The sequence below is a fragment of the Blastomyces dermatitidis genome, assembly GCF_000003525.1.
Source record: "Blastomyces dermatitidis ER-3 genomic scaffold supercont1.11, whole genome shotgun sequence".
Lineage (NCBI taxonomy): Eukaryota > Fungi > Ascomycota > Eurotiomycetes > Onygenales > Ajellomycetaceae > Blastomyces > Blastomyces dermatitidis.
The window spans coordinates 1,317,518-1,341,866 of NW_025544784.1; the positions used below are offsets into that span (position 1 = coordinate 1,317,518).

General features: G+C 47.1%; 11 protein-coding genes across 13 annotated transcripts; 7 read left to right on the plus strand and 4 right to left on the minus strand.

The window, feature by feature from the left end:
- Positions 1–175: 175 nt before the first annotated feature.
- BDCG_08493 (uncharacterized protein) lies at positions 176–2,251 on the plus strand. Its single transcript, XM_045424280.1, has 3 exons — positions 176–856; positions 922–1,307; positions 1,383–2,251. Exons 1-3 carry the CDS (start codon positions 403–405, stop codon positions 1,440–1,442), a joined length of 900 nt encoding a protein of 299 aa, XP_045273028.1. The 5' UTR covers positions 176–402; the 3' UTR covers positions 1,443–2,251.
- An 82-nt stretch (positions 2,252–2,333) lies between these two features.
- On the plus strand, positions 2,334–4,732 carry BDCG_08494 (60S ribosomal protein L10a). Its single transcript, XM_045424281.1, has 4 exons — positions 2,334–2,471; positions 2,600–2,777; positions 2,910–3,103; positions 3,216–4,732. The coding sequence occupies exons 1-4, from the start codon at positions 2,453–2,455 to the stop codon at positions 3,476–3,478; spliced, it is 654 nt and encodes a 217-aa protein (XP_045273029.1). The 5' UTR covers positions 2,334–2,452; the 3' UTR covers positions 3,479–4,732.
- On the minus strand, positions 3,433–5,230 carry BDCG_08495 (uncharacterized protein). Its single transcript, XM_045424282.1, has one exon. It carries the CDS (start codon positions 5,141–5,143, stop codon positions 3,836–3,838), a length of 1,308 nt encoding a protein of 435 aa, XP_045273030.1. The 5' UTR covers positions 5,144–5,230; the 3' UTR covers positions 3,433–3,835.
- A 15-nt stretch (positions 5,231–5,245) lies between these two features.
- On the plus strand, positions 5,246–9,054 carry BDCG_08496 (proline-rich). Its single transcript, XM_045424283.1, has 2 exons — positions 5,246–5,711; positions 5,771–9,054. Exons 1-2 carry the CDS (start codon positions 5,598–5,600, stop codon positions 7,148–7,150), a joined length of 1,494 nt encoding a protein of 497 aa, XP_045273031.1. The 5' UTR covers positions 5,246–5,597; the 3' UTR covers positions 7,151–9,054.
- On the minus strand, positions 7,350–9,017 carry BDCG_08497. Of its 2 annotated transcripts, XM_045424285.1 has the most exons (3): positions 8,900–9,017; positions 8,316–8,798; positions 7,350–8,233 (listed from the first exon to the last, which is right to left on the minus strand). In XM_045424285.1, the coding sequence occupies exons 2-3, from the start codon at positions 8,709–8,711 to the stop codon at positions 7,733–7,735; spliced, it is 897 nt and encodes a 298-aa protein (XP_045273032.1). In that variant the 5' UTR covers positions 8,712–8,798; positions 8,900–9,017; the 3' UTR covers positions 7,350–7,732. The 2 variants fall into 2 exon arrangements, with proteins under 2 accessions (XP_045273032.1, XP_045282576.1); XM_045424284.1 differs by having other exon boundaries at positions 8,316–9,017.
- A 403-nt stretch (positions 9,055–9,457) lies between the features above and the next one.
- BDCG_08498 (small nuclear ribonucleoprotein Lsm8) lies at positions 9,458–9,888 on the plus strand (the record flags this gene model as incomplete). Its single annotated transcript, XM_045424286.1, has 2 exons — positions 9,458–9,482; positions 9,617–9,888. 2 exons carry the CDS (start codon positions 9,458–9,460, stop codon positions 9,886–9,888), a joined length of 297 nt encoding a protein of 98 aa, XP_045273033.1.
- Positions 9,889–12,569: 2,681 nt separating this feature from the next.
- On the plus strand, positions 12,570–12,893 carry BDCG_17803 (uncharacterized protein; the record flags this gene model as incomplete). Its single annotated transcript, XM_045426862.1, has 2 exons — positions 12,570–12,599; positions 12,693–12,893. 2 exons carry the CDS (start codon positions 12,570–12,572, stop codon positions 12,891–12,893), a joined length of 231 nt encoding a protein of 76 aa, XP_045282577.1.
- Positions 12,894–13,499: 606 nt separating this feature from the next.
- On the minus strand, positions 13,500–15,893 carry BDCG_08499 (protein kinase domain-containing protein; the record flags this gene model as incomplete). The annotated part of the gene is made up of 4 exons (XM_045424287.1): positions 15,287–15,893; positions 14,208–15,225; positions 14,026–14,059; positions 13,500–13,817 (listed from the first exon to the last, which is right to left on the minus strand). The coding sequence occupies exons 2-4, from the start codon at positions 14,441–14,443 to the stop codon at positions 13,500–13,502; spliced, it is 588 nt and encodes a 195-aa protein (XP_045282578.1). The 5' UTR covers positions 14,444–15,225; positions 15,287–15,893.
- BDCG_17804 (uncharacterized protein) lies at positions 13,793–16,223 on the plus strand. Its single transcript, XM_045426863.1, has 2 exons — positions 13,793–15,821; positions 15,956–16,223. The coding sequence occupies exons 1-2, from the start codon at positions 15,619–15,621 to the stop codon at positions 15,972–15,974; spliced, it is 222 nt and encodes a 73-aa protein (XP_045282579.1). The 5' UTR covers positions 13,793–15,618; the 3' UTR covers positions 15,975–16,223.
- Positions 16,224–16,421: 198 nt separating this feature from the next.
- BDCG_08501 lies at positions 16,422–20,161 on the plus strand. Of its 2 annotated transcripts, none has more exons than XM_045424288.1 (3): positions 16,422–16,638; positions 16,726–17,415; positions 17,604–20,160. In XM_045424288.1, exon 3 carries the CDS (start codon positions 17,870–17,872, stop codon positions 19,520–19,522), a length of 1,653 nt encoding a protein of 550 aa, XP_045282580.1. In that variant the 5' UTR covers positions 16,422–16,638; positions 16,726–17,415; positions 17,604–17,869; the 3' UTR covers positions 19,523–20,160. The 2 variants fall into 2 exon arrangements, with proteins under 2 accessions (XP_045282580.1, XP_045273034.1); XM_045424289.1 differs by having other exon boundaries at positions 16,513–16,638; positions 16,726–17,468; positions 17,604–20,161.
- Positions 20,162–21,148: 987 nt separating this feature from the next.
- BDCG_08502 (COPII-coated vesicle protein SurF4/Erv29) lies at positions 21,149–23,943 on the minus strand. Its single transcript, XM_045424290.1, has 5 exons — positions 23,358–23,943; positions 23,083–23,195; positions 22,438–22,931; positions 22,308–22,372; positions 21,149–22,216 (listed from the first exon to the last, which is right to left on the minus strand). The coding sequence occupies exons 1-5, from the start codon at positions 23,837–23,839 to the stop codon at positions 22,144–22,146; spliced, it is 1,227 nt and encodes a 408-aa protein (XP_045273035.1). The 5' UTR covers positions 23,840–23,943; the 3' UTR covers positions 21,149–22,143.
- Between the last annotated feature and the right edge of the window lie 406 nt (positions 23,944–24,349).

Here is a 24,349-nt window from a genome sequence, read left to right on the forward strand (position 1 = left end):
TAAATCATCTGGATTACACTTTTCGAACGGGAAGCACGACAATTTATGACGTGTAACTATAGTTATAGGGGCCAAATAGACCTTGTCTAATTAAGTTAGTGTAAATGTAACAGGCCACTATGATTGGCTGACTAAGCTCAAGGACCTTACGGCGTAAGGTAGTAACATACATCGTCAAGATTCAGCATGTGTATCGAGATACCGAACAAACACTCTCTAAGAAGAACACTGATATATTCTTCTTGCCAGTGAGATCAGATCGCTCGACGCTCTGCAGCTATCTACACTATCAATCGGCCAACGCCTCTTAGCAGTCTAAGGCGCTAAATCGTTTCGCCAGTTAACTTCTCTTCCAAGCGCTCTCTGTTTCCACCAAAATTATAAGGGTTGTTTTTCCTCACAATGCCAGCTATTATTCGGAGACTTATGGTGAACCTATCAGATATGCTTGTTGCGGCACCGCACGAAACCGCAGCTCGCCCAACTGACAGGACTGCCCCCGATGCTCCCAATGAATCCACAGCTGAAAATATTCCCACCTACTCCCCTTCCCCAGCTGACGTTGGGGAAGTCCGCGCCATACTCAAGGCAACCCACCCTGCTCTCCCTACAGAGATTGCAGACATAGTCCTCGACTTTGCCGACTATTCTGTGAAAGACATACATGCATTTAACCCCCGTGCTGGTTACAGAATCGGCTCACATGGTCCCGCGGTGTATGGGTTGATTCTGAAAGGGCCTCAGATAAGAGAGTTGAAGCAGAGCGGAGGCGAGCTAAGGGATCTGCGGATTAAGGCCGTAAGATTTGAGATCGCTAGCCATGATCAGGGATGGGGTGGTGAAGCGGGCACACAAGGTTTGCGACATTCTCGAGTATCCCGGTATTGACAGTCTTCTGACCTCACATGAAATTCCATTTAGGAACATACCATGGCGCATTCTCATGGTTTGAAGCAACGATACTCCGTCGCAAACATCGTTCGGGCGCCGGGGTAGAGCCGCCACCCAATGTGGAGCCTCCTGTCCCTGATAGAACATACGCCGGTTACTCTGAAGCCTATCGACCATTCGGGTGGGATTTCGCGGCAGACGAAAAGGGGAACATGTTGATCTGGCCGGTTCAGAAAAATAAGGTTGCAGTAGGAGAAACCGAAACTCATGAAATTGTATGGATGCTAGATGGCGATGGTGGTAAGGAACACGAACAAGCAAAATCAGAGAATGAAGATACTGGTAGCGGGTCGGGAAACCGCTTTGTTCGTACCCTTCAACCTGGCGATGTCATTTGTCTTTGGGCTAGAGCAATCGTAAGTTTTTTCCAATTGGTTTTTATAACCCCACTATTGTGTAGTGAAGAAACGATGCAGACTGACGGAAATCAGTATCCTGGGTGGGCAAACGTTGTAGAGAAAGCTAAGATCGAGGTCACCTACTCGGATTAGACTTGATTTGAAAATAAAGTATCCGGAATTAGAAGTCGATGGAATCCTGGCCTTTTCCTAGTGATAAACTCTCAGTGATTTTCCAATTAATTCTTTTGGTGACTAGGAGTAAATAGGGCAGCATCTGGACAGCGAGATAGTGCAAGGCTTTGCGCCGTGTTCTTTTTTTTTTCATCCCTCACAATATGATGACATGAACCACATTTAGTTTGTATTTGACCTTTTGTAACACTAATAATAATTCGATGGAAAGAATTAATTATTAATATGGCTTCTTATGCACTCTACTAGTTGTTTCACGGGTTGCAGTTGAACACGATGCCAACAAAACGGATTGTGGTGCCAGCTCAGGCTGGAAAAACAGCTCAGCGTGGTTCCAACTCGGACCTTATGACAGTGCCCCATTAAAAGTACTTGCACTATGGATATCCAGCACCTCACCCTCTGCGCCCTCTCATAATATTGATTCTTCATATTTTTTGCAATTATATAACTCATTCTAACTCATTCTAATACTAATATCTGTTGTTAACCCTCTAATCTACATGTCTACACTAAGAAACTTCATGTTGAGATGGGGATGAGAACAGCTAGACTGGATTATGTCCAAGATGTGTAACTACTCTGTAGTGAGTGTGCATCTTAGATGGAGTGCCAAAGATATGTTCAGAAAGTCAGGGGAGTAAGCAAATTGCGCGTAATTCGTTCTGGGGACTCCGACTAACATTTGTACAGTTTCTGTGCATATCAAAATCTGTAGTTAATGTTTTCTCTCTTATTCCATATTAGAAAATACCAAAATTCAGAAAATATTCTAGGTACCAAAGAGAAGTCACGTGATGAAATAGATTAGGGCTAAACTAGACCGAATGCGACTAGACAGTTCCGCACCCACAACTCGTCACATATTTCCTCTTCAACATCTGCCCGCTGCTACTGCTTGATCTTGTTCTCCCAAGCGCAAATCCTCACCATAAGAATCAAATTTCTTCTGGAAGACTGTCGCCATCATGTCGAAAGTTACAGTCGGTATGTTTAAACTCTCGATGAACAGACCCGGGCTCATAAAATAACGTTTTCCTCCTTGGGTAGATGGATACAAAAAAGTCGTGTGTATATACAGCTGACGTCTCATTTTTTTTTAATTCGCACCACAGCCGGAGTGCGCCAAAATGTGCAACAAATCCTCGATTACTCCCTAAACGAGAAGAAGAGGAACTTCCTCGAGACCGTCGAGCTCCAGATCGGCTTGAAGAACTATGATCCTCAGCGTGACAAGCGTTTCTCCGGCACCATCAAGTTGCCCTCCGTTCCCCGCCCTGGAATGAGCATCTGGTACATTTTTTTTTTTTTTAAACCCAATACCCGCTTCACACCACACCAATACCTGGCACTCTGGAAGAAGAAGCGATAGCGAAACTAGTATCTTGAAGGGTATACTTATACTGACTTGGACATGAATAATAGCGTTCTCGGTGACCAACATGATATCGATCGTGCCAAGCATCTCGGTATCGACTCCATGTCCACTGAGGACTTGAAGAAGCTGAACAAGAACAAGAAGCTCATCAAGAAGCTGGCGCGCAAGTATGATGCTTTCATCGCCTCCGACAGCATCATCAAGATGGTTCCCCGTCTTTTGGGACCTGGTCTCTCCAAGGGTAGGTTTTTCGCCTTGTTTTTTTCTTTTTTCTTTTTCTTTTTTTTTATCATCCCTCCCAAATGTTACAGTTCCATGAAGCAATAGCCCTAACGACCCTCTGTGTCTTGCAGCTGGCAAATTCCCCACACCCGTCTCCCACGCCGAAGACCTCTCCAACAAGATCAACGACGTCAAGTCCACCATCAAGTTCCAGTTGAAGAAGGTTCTGTGTCTCGGTGTTGCCGTTGGCAATGTCGGAATGACTGAGGACGAACTGATCTCCAACATCATGTTGGCCATCAACTACCTGGTCAGTTTGTTGAAGAAGGGATGGCAGAACGTTGGTAGCTTGACCATCAAGGCTTCCATGTCCCCGCCAAAGAGATTGTATTAGATGCAAGCGTTCCTTTTGCGCTGCTGTCTTTTCTCTCGCGTTGGGTTGCGTGGTTGTGATGTCTTGGTGTCAAGTTGGGCGGAATTAGGTATATGTAGAATATACGTTAATCAAATATGATTGTCCCGCCTGAATTACACTTGGATTTAGTAGCTTTTTATTCATGAGCGTAGAGCTAGCTATATTTTCCTGCCCTCTGCCCTTGTTTAGGAACGTAGGCAGGCATCCGCAGCCATATCTCTTGAAGAACAATTCTAAGATGAGTAAATGTGATAATTATTTATACATACAGCATACAATCCGTGTTTGACAATTTATGAAATCAAAACACAGATATGCCCAGCTACCATTTCCCACTCACTCCATCCCCTCCATCAAATCTGTCTTATCCAAAATCATCCCCCGCATCCCAATAAACTCCCTCAGACTCTCCCACTCCTCCCCTTCCTCCTCCCCAATCCTCCTCGGGTCCTTAAACCCCCACGCCACCGCAACTTTATCCATAGCCGCACGCTCCTCTTCGCGCAACCAACGCTCCCGCAGCGGCATGCCCGGTATCCACACCACGCGCATCATCTGATCATTCGCCGTGGTGATCGCAACCATGCCAATAGACGCCGTAAAGCCTATATAGGCAAGAATTGCGGAGAACGACACCCAGAGTGCAGTGCTGGGTTCCATAGCCGTTTGGAGGGTCGATATGTATGATGATGCAGCATAAGCCGCTGTTGGGGCAGTAGCTAGACCTGTCAATGGCAGGGCAGCTTTGCGGAATATCTTGGATCGGTAGTAGGCTTGTTTGCAGAAGGATTCGTCGATGATGGCGAGGCAGAGGGGTAGGTTCTTTTTCTCAATGGCTGTGTCGAGGGCGATGTTTGCAAGGTCTTGCGGGATTGCGTTCTTGACAGTTTTGGGGTTAGGTTTATGGTAGGTGATGGTGGAGCCGTTATCGTTAGGAATCGGTTTCGTGGCGTAAAGTGAGAAGATTTCGGGGAAGTTGTCGGCTTGCTTGAGCTGTGACTGCAGCAGCGTGTATTGACGGAGGACATCTGGCGAAATGAAAATTTTGGGATCTCGGAGGAAGTTATTTAGCATTGATGATATTTCAGTTGCTATTTTAGATTGGAGGTTTGGGTTTTGCGAGGGCGTTTTCTTTGATTTTTTAGGCGCGGTTTGTACGTCCGATGCGGTTCCATTCCCACCGTTTTCTACGTCTAGATCTAGGAGGGACGACGTGGCACTATTATCGCCTCGCGGGGAGGGATGTGAAACTGTCTTGTAGCTGATTGTGAGTGTGATTTTCACAAGCTCGTTGCAGCGTTGCAGGAATTGGCCGACTGCTTCCTCAGGTGGAACGCGCGGGGAAGAGGTTAGGGTATTAAATTCTTTCAAGACTTCCTGAAACATGGCCTCAGGGTCGCCACGAGTACTCGTGCTAGCAACGCCTGATGCAAAACTTCGCGCAATTCCATTTTGCAAATTAAATGCTGGACCGAAATTCCGTCGTTGGGGTCCATTTGAGTCTAGGATGTTTGATCGGGGAGATGTTGGAATTGAACGAGTATGAAGGCTTCTGTGTCGACGGGGAAAGGATCTCGAAAATTGGCAGAGTTGGCACACTGAGCCAGGAGCCCTTCTCGGGGCTTGAAGCGTAATGCGCTTCATTCCAGAAGCAAGACACTCTGTAGCTGTCTTTAAACGTTGCCGGAGGTGAGATAGATCGAGATCCGATGACCGGGCGTGTGCAGCCGCAGTCCAATTTAGCTTAGTTAACTAGTTAACTTACCTAAGCCGCTGTCTGCGCCACAAATCAAGCCATGACCGAGCGGTGATGTACTCTAGGTGTGGGACAACAACCATACCATACTGCGTTCGCCCACAACTCTTTATCTGCTGCAACAGCACCCTACTCCATCTCCACCACTGTATACCCACCGGGTATATTTATCTACGATCCTATGTTGGAACTGTGTTGCGGGCGTTAATTCCCTTCTTACCTCCTACGAATAGGCTTTGTCTCTTGAGCCTTGGCGACCTACCTCCTCTCAACCTTCCGCCTCTCATCTTGCTCCGTCCATAACGACTGCCTGCGCAACTGATCTCGCGGCTTCACGGCAACATGCCTCCCCCTCCTCCCCCGCCCCCGCCGCCTCCTATGGCTGGTGGTCCTCCTCCTCCACCCCCTCCTGGTGGTAACCTACCAGCCAGGCCTATAGGAATAACACAAGATCGGGTAGGCGTTCCTAAATTCCCTCTCCAATATGGCCCCCAATCTAACAATACGTTCTTTAGGGTGCCCTTCTTTCAGACATCTCGAAAGGTGCTCCTCGTCTTAGGAAAGCTGTAACAAATGACAGATCAGCACCTATGGTTGGAAAGTCGTCCGGTGCATCAAGCGGTCCTCCAATCGGCGGAGCCCCGCCCGTGCCTGGCATTCCCAAACCTCCCGGTGGATTAGCCCCTCCTGTCCCTGGCGGAAATAGACTGCGGAGTAATAGTGATCAAGGTCGTACAGGTGCAGGGGCTGGAGCTGGGGCCGGTACCAATGCTGATGAAAGCGGCACACTCCCTTCAGCGCCGCAATTAGGTGGGTTATTTGCTGGGGGTATGCCTAAGCTAAAGAAGCGTGGCGGCATAGATACAGGTGCGAGTGCAGATGCGTCATATCTCTCCGACTCTGAAAGCTCTCGGAAGCCAGGCCCTTGGGCTCCCACTGGCACTGCTCCACCACCGCCACCAAACGTTCGTCCGCCACCTCCAACACCGGGCGGTGGCCCTCCACAACCATCTGAAAACCCTCTAGTTGCAAATTTACGAAAGGTACCTCCGCATCCAGCTGGAAGACCATCATCCACAATATCATATCTCTCTACCAAATCGGCTCCGGAGACGCCTGCACGACCACCTCCATTTCTAGGATCGAAACCTCCTCCTCCCCCCCCGGTCTCTTCTCGAAAGGTCTCGGCTCCACCTCCACCCGCGGCTCCTCCTCCACCACCTTCATCCGTATTGCCTGCACCTCCCCCACCGTCTGCTCCTCCACCTCCTCCAGCAGCGGCTGCACCCCGGCCACCCCCATCACGATCTACCCCTCCACCCCCGTCTCCCGCCGCTCCGCCTGTTGCCAACGGGGCGCACGCAGCAGCTTCTACAGCCTCAATAGCAATGCAGGCCGCTAGAAATGCTTTCTCGCAATCATCTCATCCACCACCCCCACCGCCGACGTCCGCTCCATCCGCTCCCCCAGCACCTCCGCCCCCGCCACCGCAAGCATCCCCTCCCTCTTCTGCGCGAACATCATCCTTATTATCAACCCCACTCACCTCTCGCCCCTCATCCTTCGCAGACAAACAAAATCAATATCAAGCACCCCAGCAACAGCAACAGCAACAGCAACAACAGCAACAACAGCAACAACAGCAACAACAACCTAACCGCTCCCTGCTCGACCCAAGCAACTATACCCTTACAAACGGTGGTTCTTCACCGCATCCCAGCTCCCGAGGCAGTAGTACGCGAAGCAGTTCACAGAGAATACGGATCGAGGATCCAAGATTTAGATTCCAGAATGAGTCGCTATTTCCGAAACCAAGGGAGTTCCGTGGCGGGCAGAAGTTGTATAGGGCTGGCAGGGGAAGTAGTGTTCCCTTGGATCTTTCAGCGTTGGTTTGAAGTGACAGGTTTTCGTTTTTGTACGTTTTACGTAAACAACATGAATTGATAAATAGCCACTTGCCTTTAGTCCATCTAGCTAGCTCGAACCGTGCGAGTTGATGGGGTGAGGACGTTGTTTTTTTCTCCATTCCTCTTCCCCAATTTTTGTCCTTTTGTCCTTACTTTGCGTGCATGATGGGGATTTGGTACTGGTTACCGAACCGTTGAAAAAAATTGTCTTGATTTGCCTTGTCTAACCTTTCTCTGAGTTTTGTTTGGATAGGGGGATATAAATATCTACAAGTGGGAATCTAGGATGTATGGTAGCTTAGCAATGTTAATTGCCAATTTCATTAGACTTGGGTGAGGTTTGGGTTAGCTCTCTTGAATCTTCTTTACTAGCCAAAAGAACAAGGCTTTGATCTTCGATTCTATCCCGTTTCTTGAGATTTTTTATTTTTTTTTTCTTTGTACCGCAATCCTCCGCGTGAGAGAGGGTGAATGGATTTGTGGCTAATGCTATGTTCTGCTGATATAGAAAAAATTTGATACTTCATTCAATCATTCAGATCAGAATATTCAACCAAACAATGTTTGCTTTTAGCGCGCACTCTGTCTTGCTTCTATATCTTTCTGCCATCCCCTTTCCGATCCTCCGCCCCCATCCACCTCCATCTCATACTCCATCTCGCCATCCCAATTCAACTCATCCCACCGACCATCCTCCAATAACGCATGCCTCTCCGCATACCATTCCCGCGACTGCTCCATAGATGGCCGCGCCACCAGCGGCAAATGACACCAGAGACAGATCCTTCTCCGACCATTATCCTTCCCTGGCGGCCTACCGCACCCTTCACCACTACACTTCGCAATCGGCTCTTGGCCCGTCCGGACCTGGATCTCGCGACACTTCGAACACATCCAGCCGTCCTTGGCGGTACAGATGCAGTATGCGCTGGCTACGGGGTTGGAAGCATCATTGTGGTACGGTGGTGCAGATGGTCGCCGCCCATTGTGGGGTTGGCCAGAGAGCCAGCAGTCGATGCATAAGGGGCGGGTGCGACTTTTGTATGCTGAGGTGGATTGGCGGAAGGATTCCTGTTTTGTTGCATGTTGCATTAATGTTACAAAGTGGTCACTCTATACGATACTTTCTATAAGAGGGGGAATGAAGACCTACTTTGACGATGCACGCTTCACAGACGGGCAAAGAGCAGTACTTGCATAAATGTGGCGTCAAACCTCTTGTGTGTGTTGGTTCTGAGCAGATAAGCTGTCCGCTTTTCTTTATATTTTTCCAGTATAAGGTTTGGTGGTCTCCAATATGAATATCCGGTCTGATGCGCCGGCTACTGTTGGCCGGGTTGATCAAGTCCGCAGGATCCGAGATGGGGAGCGCAAACCCGTGAAGAACAGCTCTGTAATGGGAGTTGACGCGGGATAGGTTCAAGACATCACCAAGACCCATATGAGGGACAAGGACGGACACTATTGGGAATTGGCGTATGATGTCTAGGAGCTCCAACTTTCGGCCGTTCTGATTATCAGAGTGAGGTAATAAAATAGGATTTGTCATCGTCGTCGTCGTCGTGGTCGTCGCTGCGTACTAATAATAATAATACAACTATGAGAGTTGGGTATCATTGAGAAGGAACTAACTTAGCTGAACTGAACAGTTAGTTACAATGGAGTTACTGATTTGGAGGGTGAAAGAAGATGAAACTCGAGAGAACTCTTCAGCAGCCCTTGTGAGGGATATCGGACATTTCCTGAGAAGACTGCGAGCAGAAGCGTTTTCAAGTAATAGAATCAGTTCCCGTCCAGTTTCCCCAAGAGTACGGAGTAAAGATTAACGACATAGTAAACGATAGTTAGAATCAGAGTTAGTGGCCGGCAAAGTGTAAAAAGTTAGAGTTCAGCGTTGAACCTCTAAATTACGTCATTGCTATCCCCACAACGTAAGTTAATGTTTCGGCGTTAATTTATTCCGTAGAGAACTGCCAACGTTCATGGGTCTATGCCTTTTGTCGACCTCCGCCGCTGGACAAAGCAGTGATATTTCCGGGACTCAAGTTGAATAAGTTCGGTTTTATACAGATTAGCGGACTATCTCTCATTTGTCCTCCGTGCTAATCTATCTATCTCTCCCCAATGCAAGAAGTTATCTTCCCCACCCGGTGACCGCTGCAATTGCTCTGCAATTTCCTTGCCCCGGATAGGAGTTGGGCGGGGGACATTACATCCGACTCTTTCGTTCGGAGGACTGTTCAATTGAAGAGAGCTCAGGGGCTGGGAACTCGAATAGCTAGCTGCATACTAACCATGTCCCTCCAATACTACATAAATAGTTGAGTACCCTTTTAATCCTCCGCTACTATTGCTGTTGTCAAAAAGGAAAAACAACAAGCAACCATCCATCCCGTTTGGAGCTCAAATATATGTATATATAAATATACACTAACCCTCCCGCGCCCAAAACAGAAAAGGTCATCATCCTAACAGTAGACGGCCGCACCCTAATCGGTACCCTCCTCTCCACCGACCAGCTCACAAACCTCGTCCTCTCACAGACCGTCGAGCGCATAATACGAACCCCCGATGACCCAGAACCCAGCTCGCAGGTCGAACATGGCCTGTATCTAATACGCGGCGACAACGTCGTCATCTGCGGCGAAGTCGACGAGGAAATCGATGGCGGCATTGACTGGGCTAAGGTTAAAGGGCAGGTGGTTAAGGGCACGAAGAATATCTGAGAGCAAGGGCATTTCTTTTTTAGGTCATTTGTTCCGGGGGATAAAAGGTGGAGGGCCCGCATGCTCTGTGTGTATATTTGTTTGATCTTTTTCTTCTTTCTTCTTTTTTTCTTTTTTCTTTTTTTGTTGCCTTTTCGTTGGTTTCCGCCCCCCACCGTTAAAACTTACATTTGGGTGGTAGGGAAGGGCGTGGAAGGGGGAAGAGAGGCGGATATCCCCCAATTTTATTCCCAACGAGCTGGCCGCTACGTTTGGATGTGCGGGTATGGTCTAGCAGGATTGACTTATTCACGGAGCAAAAGGGGAGAAGGGAGAAAAAATTTCACGACTCAAGGAGTCGATTACCTGGACAGGAGTTGAAATGGGGAGGGGAAAGGACTTGGGAAATAGGCAATGGCAAATAGATCTGGAGGAAGCCTCCTTTGTTCCTTTTAGTCTTCCTCACGTCAAAAACGCACCCAGGCACCTAGTTTAGCCTGTGGCCACGCATACTCGAATGCATGCACCCTCGAACTGGGACCAGCAGTCGGCAAATCGACGAGTCGGGCGACATGATATGGGTTATGATAGAGCGAGCAAAGGTGATCGGGATGGAAGGAACTCTGATAGAGAGAGGGAGGGCGCGGAATGAATTCCTTTTTTTTTTTTTCCCTCATGAATAGGGCGTTTCTTGTCGATACGACGTTTCGGAGCACCCCCCAACCCTTAACGTTACCTACATAATTAGGTAGGCAACGCTATCAAAAATCTGCGAGCGGCTCCCTCCTGCCCTCACCCTTTCAAGGTGGTTCGCTCGCGCGATCTTATCTTCTGCAATTCATTTTCAGGCTGCATGCCAGTTTTTGCTAGCTAGCAATACCACTGCCATGTCCATGATGTGGAAAGCACTCAGACTGGTCAATCGAGGGAGGAGTGGTGGGCCATCCACTATTCCTGGAACAGCATGGCTACAGTCGCCTGCATCTTTATCCTCCCCCCTTCTTTTGATCCTGTCCGGGGTTGTTCTTCATACATCAGTTAACAATCTTCCCTCTTATGCTACGCTTCTTTAACCATATTCCAAAATTCCTGTTGCCTTCCTTCCTTTTGAGCCTTGGACGTGCATGATCCGCCAGACTTTCAGAGTGCCAAAATCTCGGGTAGATATAGACTTTCAGTCGCTAGAACAAACGGCTACAAGAGAGAGGAGAGGCGAGCGTCGGGCGAATGACAGTGTCTGAAATGAGAACAAGTATCCTGATGAGTCAATCCATCGTCGAGAGAGTGTGTTGGACGAGTGTATAAACAATATGGACCCATCTCACTTTGTTACCTCTTCTGCCTTCTACTTGACTTGGATGGATGATGGATTTTACAGGATGACAGACTTGGATGTTATTGGGGAGGGAGGAGTGCCATGCCTCCCTGAAAAGCAGCCAGCTCCCAATCTTGCCACCATCGAAGATTTTATGCGCTCTTACATGTACATGTACATACATCGTCTCCATCAAGGGATGCTCACCCTATATCTAAGAATTGAAAACAACCAAAACTATGATAATGTTGACTGAAGCTAAGTGGAGATATAGGGATTCTAATGTCATCAAGCCTTGATCTAAATATTCCAAGTGAAAGCAGGGCTAGTCATGTGGATCAAGTGTCTAAGGTATCGACACTCAGAGCACCTTGCTGTTGCTTTTTGAAAACCTTTTCTTTTCTTCCCCATACTTTGAATTGTCGTTTAACAGCCCACCTAATTGGGGAATGGATACTGCTTCATGCTATATTCTATTCTGCCTGGATTGGGCTGTGACACTGTCATGGTCACCTTGATGCGCCTGATGATAATACATAATCTTGGCCAATTACTGAGATGTAGCTAATCGGTAACTAACTAGCCGCCAGCCCTACCTTGTAGAATCCTTGGGTTGGGATATAAGAGGTCGTACGCTATGACCCCTACTAAACCTCGTATTACTACTACTTTTCCTATATTAATCGGCCAACTACAATTGCTCATTAATACTCGCTAATTGCTAGCTTCTTGGATCGCACATTCTTTTTATTATAAAAGCCCTATATTTTGTATGTAACTAGCTAGGATGAATATCGGTGTAATCTTGGTGCATATGAGATATATACAATTACGACACCTTGATACGCGACAACGCGAACGTCCTGATCAAACGGTATCAAAACCTCTTTGACCTCTGTGGTCTCCATCTCCACGACCGCCAGGGATCAAAAGAAGGGAGAAGCTCAGAAAGTGCGAGGAAAAATAGCAGTCGTACAGAAACGAGAAGAAGATCATATCAACAATTGTATATCTTCATAATAACCCTGAATGAGGGGTCCTGTAGGGTTTGCGCTGCTGTCAGATGTTTCTCTGGGAGCCAAACAAATCCTTTAGACAAAATGGAGTGCACAATGTTTTCGCCCGATTAGGTCAACCTCAGGACGAAAGAGTGCAATTGTTGTAGGCTACTGGGGCAAAAGAGCTCAATCACCACCAACGCACTGCTGGTAGAAGGGCCGACCAACCGCGGGACCCCCAACACCCCCCCTCGGACCAGCTACCACAGAGTACAGTACTTCCTCTCAGTGGCTCCCTTCAGTGGCCTCCCCACAATGGCTCCTTTTTAATAATGGACTGGACCACTCAGTCCTAGGGCTTAAAGGGACTTCTAGGGCACACTCCTGGGATGTCTCTTGGCACTGTTAAAATGTCCAGGGTATTTGTTAGGAATTTTTAAGTCCATTCTGGGATCGAACCCATGCATGTTGACCACAGCGGGGCTCACGCTTAACGGTCTCATAACCTGTAGGCTACTGGGGCAAAAGAGCTCAATCACCACCAACGCACTGCTGGTAGAAGGGCCGACCAACCGCGGGACCCCCAACAATTGTTGCTGCGAGATCTGAAGCTGGATCAGCCCCGGTCCCCTGATCATACCAGGGATCCAAGGCATCTTCAGACCAGATATAATGCCTCTTCCATTACTCAGGTAGTGGGCCCAACCGTCTGACCATGCCAGTTATTACCCCACCCTTATATCCACTGGGGAAAGGCGTACGTATAGCCAAGGTAAAGCTCTGAAAAGATAACCATGTAGCTCCACACGCCACAAGCAAAACTTGGATCTTTTCAATGAAGTCAAGCTGGGGAGCAAAATTCCATGAGCGTGTGGCTGTCTGTCTTGAGCTCACCAAGTCTCATTACCAGACCAAAGTCCCTGAGACAGAATTCCTCCGTGCGTAAATTCTCAGAGACTTTAATGGGTGAGACAGGCTCTCCCTGCTTGAGGAGCTCAACAAAATGGTAGTTAAGGTTTGCCTGAGTGGCCGGCCATGTGCCTCATATTTAGCAATCCTGGGAAGGTTGTCCCACATACAGTTCCTCTCATTTAAATCTGTAGATACAAATGAGAATACTAAATCTCCAAAGAATGAGGGTGGAAAGCAGGGCTTACTCACCATAATGCACAGTGCCGGCACCCGTGTAGATTTTTCAAGGCGTCCAGTAAATATTGCTTGGCAGCGGACATGCGAGTGGCTCATGGAGACCTTGTTTACTCCGTACAATGATATGGTTAAGGCATGGGCCCTTCAGGGGAAACATAAGAACCCTGTGACTATTGTTTCCAAGAAGCACAAAAGTAGTAAGATATGTCACAAGATGAGAGGTTTTCCTGAAGGTCATGGGCCATCCAGACGGTGGAGAAGCCGACAGCACCAAGTTTATGCTCAATCAGGTATCTCCCATTGAGCACTTCTCCAAGACAAATAGGACAGTAAACATGTGGCATGTCCTTAACATCATACTTGTACCACGGCGCGGCAACCTCTTCAAGGTCAGTTTCCTGACCCTCATTGCTCACAAAGTCACCAAAATCTGTCGAGTCATCATCGCCCATCGGGTACTGGGGTGTTGCTGCTGGTGCCCATGGTGTCTGGTGCGCCGTTTAGGAAACTCATGTGTATTGATGGAGGAAGACATGCGTGCGTGTGCTCGCAGATTTGGTGTCCACAAAGGAAAAGCCGGAAAAATTAAAGCTGCTCGTGGGAGATACAGGAAAAAGAGAGACGGTTCTCAGTTACAGACATGACATTCACACCAGAGGTGTTTTCTTTTCCCCTATTCTCGGTATCCTTATTTACCTGTTCAGACTCTCCATAGTCATCTAGCCCCAATCTTGGGGATAAATACCACATGAAATGTTACAGGATCAGTCAACTCTAGATCAAAACGGCCGAACTGCGAGCTACGCCTAAATATACCATCGCCTCTTGAACTTTACGCCAAGCCTGGAATTAAACATCTTTGACAAGTCACAGCATACCCTCGAAACGCCTCCCGGACTTTCGGATCCTTCTGCCTCAGGGAGATTTTGACCTTGAAGGCTATTATTAAGTCAATTGGATGAGAACAGCTCAAAATTAGCATAATCCTTGCTTGATAATTCAGGGCAGCTTGACAGCAAATATGGACCACGAGCAATCTGAGGCCTTGGACAATGGGGGTTCCACTCGAACTTTGCTTCAAGGCACATTCTTCCGGCTGCACAACCAGTGCCATCAAGCTAACACTCGCGACTCACTGAGCAACAATGACAAGGCGGCAACAAGATACGTAAAGACCAAGCAAGCTCTGCCAATCAAATGACTATGTCCAACCTATCTATCTAAGAGACGTGCTAAAACCTTGGAATTATCCAGATGAGAGGGTTGGGGAGCAGGTTGTTATGTTGGTCTTATTGCTGGGTGTTGAAAGAGAGGCTGCGCTCCTGATCTACTGAAGTCTTAGCAGTTAGTTGGCTTCTCACTTGCACACCTTTTTCTTGCAAGCTTTCCTTTTTCTCTTTCCGCCCCCGTTGACTGCTCAGTCAGTGGTCGCTAGCCCTATCGTTATGTAAACTTGTTTAGCTATCTCTATCAATTGATGATTTTCTCCACTCCTTGTGTCCCTTAGGGCATCTACAGCATGAGGCCTTCTTATTCCATCCTGAGGACAATTGTTATTGTAGTCCTGAGTACTGCTCTATTGGGCCTATCCCCTCTGTGAAGCTCCAGTCAATGGTTGGAAAAAGTAGGGAAAGCGCGAAAGGAACAAGGGAAGTGGGGGGCACCACTAAGGGACTGCATCATTCCACCGAGTATGATTGATTGAGATACAATTATTTCGTTGGATGGGGTAGGTGGTGGTTTCGGCCATGTTCCCATCTGGCTAGGATCTGTTGCCCTTGAGGGGTTTTGTCTGAATTTTCTTCGGTCTGTTTAATGCTGCTATCGTCTGTGTTCTTGCTCCAGACAACCACATCGCATATGCGACCTCATGTCCGACTGCCGACTTCGCGGTAACTGAAATAAAGGCAGTCAGTCACTAGAACTCCTTGAGGCGATGATCGATGATCGACCTTACATCTGAGCGTCAAATCCCTCCATAGAGAATGGCGTTCATTGATTTCCCCCTCCACCATTCCTAACCCTTCCCCATTTCAATACGTGGAGCGCAATTCCCTCGCCGTTACACCGTTCCAACGGGGGCTAGTAGTTACTTCATCATTACAATGTTCCAAGAGACTGGCCTGCCATCTGCGGTGTGATCTACATCTGGAGTTGTCGATGCTGGGATGTGGTAGGGCTGCGGCGGAAGTGGGTTCTAGGGTTGTTTGAGCTTGTAAAGGTTGCTGGATATGAACTCAGCTTTTGAATATGGACCTTTTCAATGCTCGACGAGGTGATGGGTAACTAATGCAACAGCACCAAGTCTTTGACTGCCCTGATGGTTCCATTGAAGTGACTGGAGAAGAGGAGATGCTCAAGGGGTTTGGGGTTTCCTGTGGGGAGGGCAGCAGCAATACGCCGCATTCGCTCGCCCACTGGTCCGAGATGGACCAATTTCGGGTTATAATACTGGACAAGTGGCAACTTCTCTCAAGAACAACATCATCAAGGTCAGCAAGTTCTTTGAAGATAGCAAAAGAAAAGTAGCGCATTCTAACAGGATGCGCCCGCCGAACATTCTCTTGGCCATATCAGAAGAAAGGGGCCCGGGCTAATCGACCCAGCTCAAAGCAGTACAGTACAGTACTGTGTACGATCTGTAGGGCTTCGAAGAATTGCGGCCCAATCACCATGCAGCTGCAGCTTAGCGCTTCATAACGAAACTGTGGCGTGGATGACTTGCATGAACGGCTGTGTCAATTGGTTGACAAACACCCGAGAAAAAAATAAGAGTGTGGATAGGGGGAGGTCCCAGTTTTTCCAAAGTTGCCTCAGAAAGCTTGATAATAGTTAATATAGTTATATATTATTATCGAAGTAATAACAATGTGGCAGGCAGGCAGCCCTTTTTGAAAACAGAAACAAGAAACCAAACCCTTGCTCTTGATTTTGTTCTCCGTCATCTCATCCTTGCAGTACCACAGGCTGGTTAGAGAACCAGCTTGGGTTAAGTATCCCTGTTTCCGTTACAGAGGGGGAACAACTTTGTAGTAGTACTAGTACGTACTCCGTAGTATTCTCTTACGCTGCGTAGTACTCCGTATTGGAAAGTTACCCGGGTATGATTTTAATTATTGAAAGCCCTTGCAACAACAAAAGCGCTACAGATGTACTGGCTCCGCACTACCTAATAACTATAGGGTACGACACACATGCCCCGATGCAGTCATTCATGTGGTCAGGTGCAGAAATTGAAAGAAACACAACATGGATGACAAGGGCAGTTTTTGCGACCAAGAAAATATGGAAAATATTTTTCTCTCAATGGTGAGTAAAAACACACATACGGAGTAGTGATATTCTATCATGAAAGTGTCTTGTGATGGACAAATCGCTTATATTAATTCAACTCAGGGGTGAACATGCACAAGGAAGACCCCAACGCCCAGACCGCGCGACCCGGGATACGGGCAAAGTGGGGGATGTATTGGGGCGATTCTTGGGGGATAATCTCTGGATTATATTACTGGGGAGATGATTGGGGAGATTATTGGGGAGATTGGAGGCAATGAACCTTGTTATTTTAAGTTACAGGCGATGTCTGTCTAGCAAGGCCGGGTCTGGTACCGGTGCATCTGTTGTGACCACCACCACCACCACCACCACCAACCACCTTCATTCAACTTCAAACAACTTCGCCAACTCAATCGAAATAAATGCCCGGAAACTCACCTTAAAAATACCCGCAGAGAACAACCCCTTTCTACTAAATGCTAGGTTTATCTCTCAGATCTACCTCCGTCTCTGCCGCTTGCTCTCCCCACCTGGTGTCCCGCTGCCCTCCAGCAACTGCGCACATGCAGCAGCAGCTGCTACAACCAGAGTCGAAGTGTTCATCCCCATGATCCTCCTCTCTATCGTGCTGGTTTCGCTACCACATCTGAGAATACTGAGAATACTGGGAATTGAATTCATTGGCTTCCCCTTCACGGGTACAACTGACTGAGAACATCGCTGGATTGAACTTGGTCCCAAGTACAGTCTGTATACCATACTATAGTAACGATTGGCCTGTATTGGACTGAAGAATAGGACAATTCAAAGGTAACTGCGCATCACTGTGGCAGGTGGGACAAACGAGCCTGTGCTGTCTGTCTGTTAGTTACACTCCGTCCCAATTCCTCCTCTCCTTTTTGGCGTTGTTAACAAGTGCCACATTATTCTTACCCTGGTTCTATTGTCTTCTCCATCGTCCCACCTACTCAAGCTGCTCTAACATAATTACTCTGCAGAAAGCAACAAAAAATCTCATCTCTACTCAAGCAACAACCTGTCTGTCTCCTAGAATAATCGCCAATGTGTGCGTCTCTGTATCTATTCTCACACCACTCTCCCGGTCGTCGACACCCTCACCAACGATCCCATTTCTAAATTAGTGAAACTGGAAAGAAGAAAAAAGGGGGCTAAAGCCAACCTGGTTAAAGGGAAACTGCAAAACAGAAAAGAAGAAAGGAGACATAAAAGATAAAGGGCCCCGAAGGAGAACAAATATACCACCATGTGGCTCTTCCGCGGCGCCCAATCCGCCGTCTTCTACTACGCAACCTGCACCCCTTGCGCCTCCTCCAAAGATCGCAGAAGGCGGAAAAAGGACGCCGCAAGAACACACCGCGAGGCCGTTCGCCATAACGCCGCTAACAATGACCTTGTAACGGACCAGCCACCCGCCATCGTTTTCCAGCAACCAGTGCCATTCTCCACCAACTCATATTGGGAAGAGGAGATTGCGCTGGGGCCTGGACCGCCGGCTAGGAGGGCTGGGCGGAGAAATACTAACAATAGCTATAATAACAATAACAACCATCAGAATGGCAAGAATGGCAAGAATGGCAAGAACAACAAGAAGAGAAAGAAGGATCATGATGCGGGGAGTCAGGGGGGTAGTAGCATCGATAGTCCTGCCGTTGCAGGAGCGACCGCACAGACTTTATCGCAGGAATCTACGCTTCAGAATGGCATGGGTGTGATAGCCGATGCCGTGTCGGGCGTGCTGGATGACCTGGTCCCATCAAGGAAGGAACTAGGTGATCGTTGGAATAGGATACGGTACCAGCGGGAAGATGAGGTGCTCTGGGGTGGTGGTGATGGTGGCGCTTCTAGTGGAGGGCCAGGGGAAGAGGTTAAGGGCTCCTCTGTTGGTTTATCTGGGCGCGGGAGAGCAGACACCGGAAGCTCCGCGAAGTACTACGTCGCGAGGAATCCAGCGATTAACGACCTTCATCCGCCTGTGGTTTGTGGGCCGGTTAGTCGTACAGAGACGCGCTGGATGTTGCAGCCGCCGCCCAGCGCGAAGGTGATGGAGGGGAAGGTTCGGTCTACGGCTTCTGCTTCTGCGCGGGATCGCATGTTCGGGAGCTTTGAGAGGGTTGCCGTTTCAGGTGGGAATGGGAATGGGAATGGGAATGGGAATGGGAATGGGAATGGGGAAGAGGGGGAGGGTGAGGGGGCATCAGCGTCTCCTCGAAGGAGGCAAAGGCTACAGCAGATGCAACGGCAAGGCGACGGACAGCTTGATGGATGTCCTTGTCCACGTCTATCAGCACGGATAGAACAACAACATCCCTTCAGAGATTCTTTACGGAGTAGTAGAAGGCGTGATAAACCACCTCCAATCCACGAGGGGTCCGATCATTTCTTCTCCCCCCCGCCATTGTCTACGGAGGATGTCGTCCTGGTCTCTCCACGTCCTGCGTTTCCTTCTGCAACCACCGGCTCCAAACAGGCCTCTAACAACAACTCATCCGTAAAACCCTCGTCCACCCCTCCGCCATCCTGGCAGTGGCCATGGAAACCCACTGAAGACTCCGAACAACCACCTCTACCACAATCACAACCTCAATCCCGGCCCACCTCAAAGGCTACAGCCGATAGTGGAAAGGCATTTTCTATTCAACAGCATCAACCAGAAAAACTACACACAGCCTGGCCATCCTCTACCCTCGATATTGCCCTGAAACCACACGACCTCGTACGAAGTCTACAGGTGGAAGTAAGCAGCCCGGAGACAGCGTATTTTTACGATATTGATGACGATGACGATGACGATTATGACGGTGATTATGAGGGGTGTGATTGTGACGGTAATGGTGAGAAGCAGCAGGGGATGAGGAGGCCTGCTATCCGACCTTGGCGGTGGAGCATGGATGTTTGATATTATTTCTTTCTTTCTTTTGCTTTTCTTCGTCTTTTTGGAGTACAAGGAGGCTGGCTGTTTCTCAATCTCTTGTTTTAAGGCGTTTGTTTCCTTCTTTCTTTACCTTTTTCTTTCACTTTTCTACTCTTCCCCCTATTTTGTTGTTGTTTGAATCCCATCTGCATGGCCTGTTCAAAAGGATATTGTTACAACCTTTCTTCTCCCATATATATTAACTCATCCTCCGACCCTCGTGCTCATTATCCACCGGCTCACCATCTCTCCAAGCGACCTCTACCCAACAACCTCATTATCTTCTCGTCTCCCTACAACCTACTTCTAACCATTTCAACCCCTTGATGCCGCTGATACGCAAGTTTACCTTTACATAAATACAAATACACCCACACCCACACCTACACATACACCCATGCATACAGAGGTTTAGAAAAATCCCGAAGACAGAGAGAAAGTTGCTTCTTCATTCATCGTTGGGGCCTGAAGCCTGTACTTACTACCTACAACCAACTTCCCACCTGGATATTTATTACCCGCCCTCACAAGCCAGCACACGCACAAAGCACAAGACATCATTCCTCATGTATATACAAATAAAACCATTAAATACACCCAAAAATATTTTTAATATCTGCATAAGTAATCCCCGTCCCGTTCCAAAATTAGCCTTTTTATCCCCCATGTTCCATGTATGGTACGTGTACGGAGTATGTCTATCAAGTTATGTATAATAATTAACATTACTTCTACCGTGGTTAAGACTAGATGCTAAATATAGCGTAGCATGACTTTTACTTACTATTTATTGTCTTACTGACGCATCGGTGATGGATTGGATGAACATGTAACTATGTACAACTATGTACTCCGTATTGTACACGTACTGTACTAACGCAAAAGTATCCGCACCTCTCAACCAATATTCTACTGGTGCAACCGTGCAACTGCCCAGTTCTATATACAACTACTTGATCAAAATCACTTGAAATTCTATGAGAAAGATCTCATATTCAGGTAAAATTATGTCTCTATTCATATAGTACAAATTATCTATGATTGACCACTAGAAAAATTGATAGATGTAAGAAATCCCGCTCCTCGCAGATCCCTTACCCCTATTCCAATCCCTCGTGCAACTAATGGAGTTAGCGGCCCTTGGCCACACAGCTTATATAGACAGGAGTTCACAACTACTATTTACAACTCAGCTTGAATGCTATTATATATTTGATCTCTACATTTTATCTTTCTACTGTGAATACTTCTAGTAGCTATCAGTATATGCATTGCTGAGAAAGTTATTGCTTATGCTGTAGAAGCAAGACATATCAATGTTGTCAGTACTGCAACAGATAAGATGAATTGACTCAAATGACAGAGTGATTAACTACGCTATGGGTACGTTACCATGCAACAGCTAGTTACCTAGCTAGCTAGTCATTCAACGGGTCGACTGCACAGTTGATGTGGTTTAACTCGCCCTTTTCGCGTTGAGTAGCTTCGCTGTTAGGTTGAGAAGAATGCCACGGACAAGCATAGGTAGGTGAAGTGCTGTGCTAATCCTGCCTCTTTTCAACGGACGAAGGTTTTAAATAAAACGTCCTTTAGAAAAGGAGCGGTCAGGATAAAACTATCGCGCTTGATTTTGCGGATACGTTGTATAGAAATTAAATAAATTACACAATCTATTTGATATGAATGAATGTATCCTAGTTACAAATGACCTGAACTAACTGGCCTTTTAAGAGAGATAAAAAAAAAAAAATAAACAAAAAAAAGAGAGTGAGAAGCCAACAGAAAAAGGTAGTTAACTAAATAATCAATAGAATCAAAGCCTCTTCCTTTTCGTATAGATGAAAATAATTGTTGCGGGGAGGACCGCTTCATTCCAAAGGAAAGGAAAAAGAAAAACTATAGAAAGAATCATTCAAAAATAATAATTTCCCCCAGACAATAACAGGGCCTTACACAGATCAGATTGCACATAGATAACATACATACATGCATGGTTGAAGTTTGTGTGTGGATGTAGAAAAAAAATAACGGAAACGAAAATGAAGAATAAAAGGCCTCAAAAAAAAAAAACCATGACTAGGTCAATAGAGTAAAGAGGTAAGAAAAAACGAAAGTAATCAGAGTAAAAATAAAAATAGTAAGATTAAGCAAAAACACCCCTGAAGAAACAACAAACAAAGCAACTAGCAACACAAAAAATGACAACCATCAGACAACATAAAGATTTTGAAGTAAGCGATGCTATGAGAGAAGCAATAGATTTTCGAAATAGTGGAGGGTTAAAAAGAACAAGTTAGGCGGTAGAGGAAATTGGAAAACAGGAACCGATTTTTATCCGAAATATTGGTAGGTATTGGAGACACAGAGAGGGAAATCAGGCAAGAGATGATAGTACGTTGGGACCGGAAGGAGGGAGATATTGCCGGGTAGATTGGATGGGACAATGCCGTGATGGATTGACGCTATGTAGCAGCGATACATTTTGCGTGCTTGGGTTAAGATTTTTTGAGGAATCAATTTTTTCTCGATTTTATCTGTTGATCTTCTTCCGCACGCCGTGCTTATTGAGAAGAAAAACGGGAGGCAAGGAGAGGGCAAGAGATGATTTAATACACTTTCTTCTTCTCGTCCACGCTGAATTGGCCGGGTCCCATGTTGACAAGGAGGAGGAGGCCGCCACTAGAGAGGAATGTCAGGATGAGTCGGGATACTTTAGATGTAAAAAGAGATGAATGTAAATTCACAAATCGAGATAAAAGGGGGAGCTTACACAATGGAGAGGATTTGGAAAAAGTCATATTTGGCGAAGTCCTTGTGTGGGTGCTTGGAATGTAGCTGAAATGAGGCTCTGATTAGCGCCTGCAATTTACGGAAAAAAGGGGAGGGCGAGGAAGACATACCGTCCAGAAGTTATTCACGAGTATGTTGAAGACACTCAATATCACCACCAAGATGATAGCGCTCCACTTCGCCTTGAATCCAACAACAACCATCACACACGCAACCAATCCAAACAGGCTAACAAGAATCCTCCAGAAGGTCCACTTGCCAGCAAATACGAACCCAATAAACAGGAAGATCAGCAATACACGCCCGGCGAATTGGATGTACATCTTCCGATCCTTCTCGTCGAGTTGGGGGAGACCAGCGGGGACAAACCGCTTACGTACCCAGGAATCTGAAAGAACCATGAGAAGTCCTCCGATGACGCTGAGGTTGCGAAGGAAAAAGGTCAGGTCAAAGATGAGGCCGTATCCAAGCGCCTGAGTGACGACGACCCCAAGAAGACCCGCGACGGCATATTCACTATGTTTCCGCGCGATGACCAGAATCGAACAAGAAACCATTGCGATGACGTTTATGAGGAGGAAGAGATGTGTTATGCCCCATGGAACTAAATTCAGACCGGACGCATAAAAACAATTTTTTTATTGGTTAGACAGGTAACAAAGGAGCTGCAGATCATTGATCAAAGCTAACTGGCTCACAGAGCCAAGATATCGAGCTCTCAATTAAAAAAGGGGGAGGGGATCTTCTTAACATACTGCCTCTAAAATCTTTCAAATAGTCGAGCTGGTCGCTCCATTGAGTGAAGATACGAAGAGTATCCTCAAGGAAAGTAACGACAATCAAAAAACGGCCGACGGCGGGTAAATAGCTATAAATCCCATGTGACATACGATTAGCCCTCGGGGACGGAATAGCTGGACATGATATGAGTAGAGATTGCTTTGTGGCTGCGGAGGTACGGGGATTTCTCTATCGTCTATCTCCACGGGCGGGGAATGCCTAGGGGGAGGCGGCGTGGACAAAAACATACGGCCTGATGGGGTCGGAGAGAGTATCTAGCCAGTCCTCGATCTTGCTTGTCTGCTCTCGAATCGCATCAAGCGGGCTGGGATCGCTGGTGGCATCTGCTCTTCCAGGACCGCCAAATGGGTTCTGGTTTCCTAGATTATATCCCGCCGTGCCACGGATTTGCGCCATGGCTGCCAAAGGGGGAGAAGGGCGGAACTCGGTTTCGGGGAGAGGGGCGAGTAAACAAGGGTTCGGAAGAGGAGGCGAGCGCCGGGGGAAGCGCGGCGGGAATTCAAAAGGGGAATTGGTTAAAGAAATATATAGGTGACAGGCGGGATAATTGAGATGAAAACGAAAGGAAGAAGCAGCAGTGGAGGGCAATGCCAGGCCGGGGGGGAAGCTATATCTCGGGAGGACGTTGGCCAGGTAGTCTTGGGCGTTGACAAACTCAAGTACAGGCCACGATGCGGAAAGACAGCGACGATGATGTAACAAAAGCAGCATGGTTGCCAAGACCAGCAGGCCTTACATAGCTAGGGATGAGAAGAACTCGTTATGTAAGCCTTACAAGCTCTGCAGATCTCAAAACATTTAATAATCTAATTTCTACTACGTTATCTTATTAATTCTAGTTAACTATACGGAGTAAAGAGAAAGAAAAAGAAATTGAATTCTTTCTTTCTTTCTTTCTTTCTTTCTTTTTTTTTTTTTTCTCTTTTTAAAAAGAAAAGAGAATCTATCTCTCTATTTATTATAGAAAAACCAACTTTTCCATGCAAAAAATGCTATAACATGAGACATCACTTGCACCTCATCAATAAATAATATTTGAATGCTCCAGCCCATGCAGCTCAGATCAGTCTTCAAATATATATATATATATATATATATACAAGCATCAAATGCTCGCTTACGCTCGCTTTTCTGCTTGCGCAGCCCCCTCTACCACTTCCACCCTCCCTTCCAACCACTCCCTACCCCCCCTTTACCACCCCTTCCACCCCTTACCCTCTA

Bases quoted from the DNA above. Each gene is read 5' to 3' on its own strand.
- BDCG_08493 (XM_045424280.1), top strand. From the start codon at position 403: ATGCCAGCTATTATTCGGAGACTTATGGTGAACCTATCAGATATGCTT. The intron at 857-921 runs GTTTGCGACATT...AATTCCATTTAG, and splicing joins TGGTGAAGCGGGCACACAAG to GAACATACCATGGCGCATTC. The intron at 1,308-1,382 runs GTAAGTTTTTTC...GACGGAAATCAG, and splicing joins GTCTTTGGGCTAGAGCAATC to TATCCTGGGTGGGCAAACGT.
- BDCG_08494 (XM_045424281.1), top strand. The intron at 2,778-2,909 runs GTACATTTTTTT...CATGAATAATAG, and splicing joins CGCCCTGGAATGAGCATCTG to CGTTCTCGGTGACCAACATG. The intron at 3,104-3,215 runs GTAGGTTTTTCG...TGTGTCTTGCAG, and splicing joins GGGACCTGGTCTCTCCAAGG to CTGGCAAATTCCCCACACCC.
- BDCG_08495 (XM_045424282.1), bottom strand. From the start codon at position 5,143: ATGAAGCGCATTACGCTTCAAGCCCCGAGAAGGGCTCCTGGCTCAGTG.
- BDCG_08496 (XM_045424283.1), top strand. From the start codon at position 5,598: ATGCCTCCCCCTCCTCCCCCGCCCCCGCCGCCTCCTATGGCTGGTGGT. The intron at 5,712-5,770 runs GTAGGCGTTCCT...TACGTTCTTTAG, and splicing joins TAGGAATAACACAAGATCGG to GGTGCCCTTCTTTCAGACAT.
- BDCG_08497 (XM_045424285.1), bottom strand. From the start codon at position 8,711: ATGACAAATCCTATTTTATTACCTCACTCTGATAATCAGAACGGCCGA. The intron at 8,234-8,315 runs GTAGGTCTTCAT...GCAACAAAACAG, and splicing joins GTGAAGCGTGCATCGTCAAA to GAATCCTTCCGCCAATCCAC.
- BDCG_17804 (XM_045426863.1), top strand. From the start codon at position 15,619: ATGCAACAGCACCAAGTCTTTGACTGCCCTGATGGTTCCATTGAAGTG.
- BDCG_08501 (XM_045424288.1), top strand. From the start codon at position 17,870: ATGTGGCTCTTCCGCGGCGCCCAATCCGCCGTCTTCTACTACGCAACC.
- BDCG_08502 (XM_045424290.1), bottom strand. From the start codon at position 23,839: ATGCTGCTTTTGTTACATCATCGTCGCTGTCTTTCCGCATCGTGGCCT. The intron at 23,196-23,357 runs GTATGTTTTTGT...TGGGATTTATAG, and splicing joins CTCTCCGACCCCATCAGGCC to CTATTTACCCGCCGTCGGCC. The intron at 22,932-23,082 runs GTATGTTAAGAA...GTCTGAATTTAG, and splicing joins TTTGAAAGATTTTAGAGGCA to TTCCATGGGGCATAACACAT.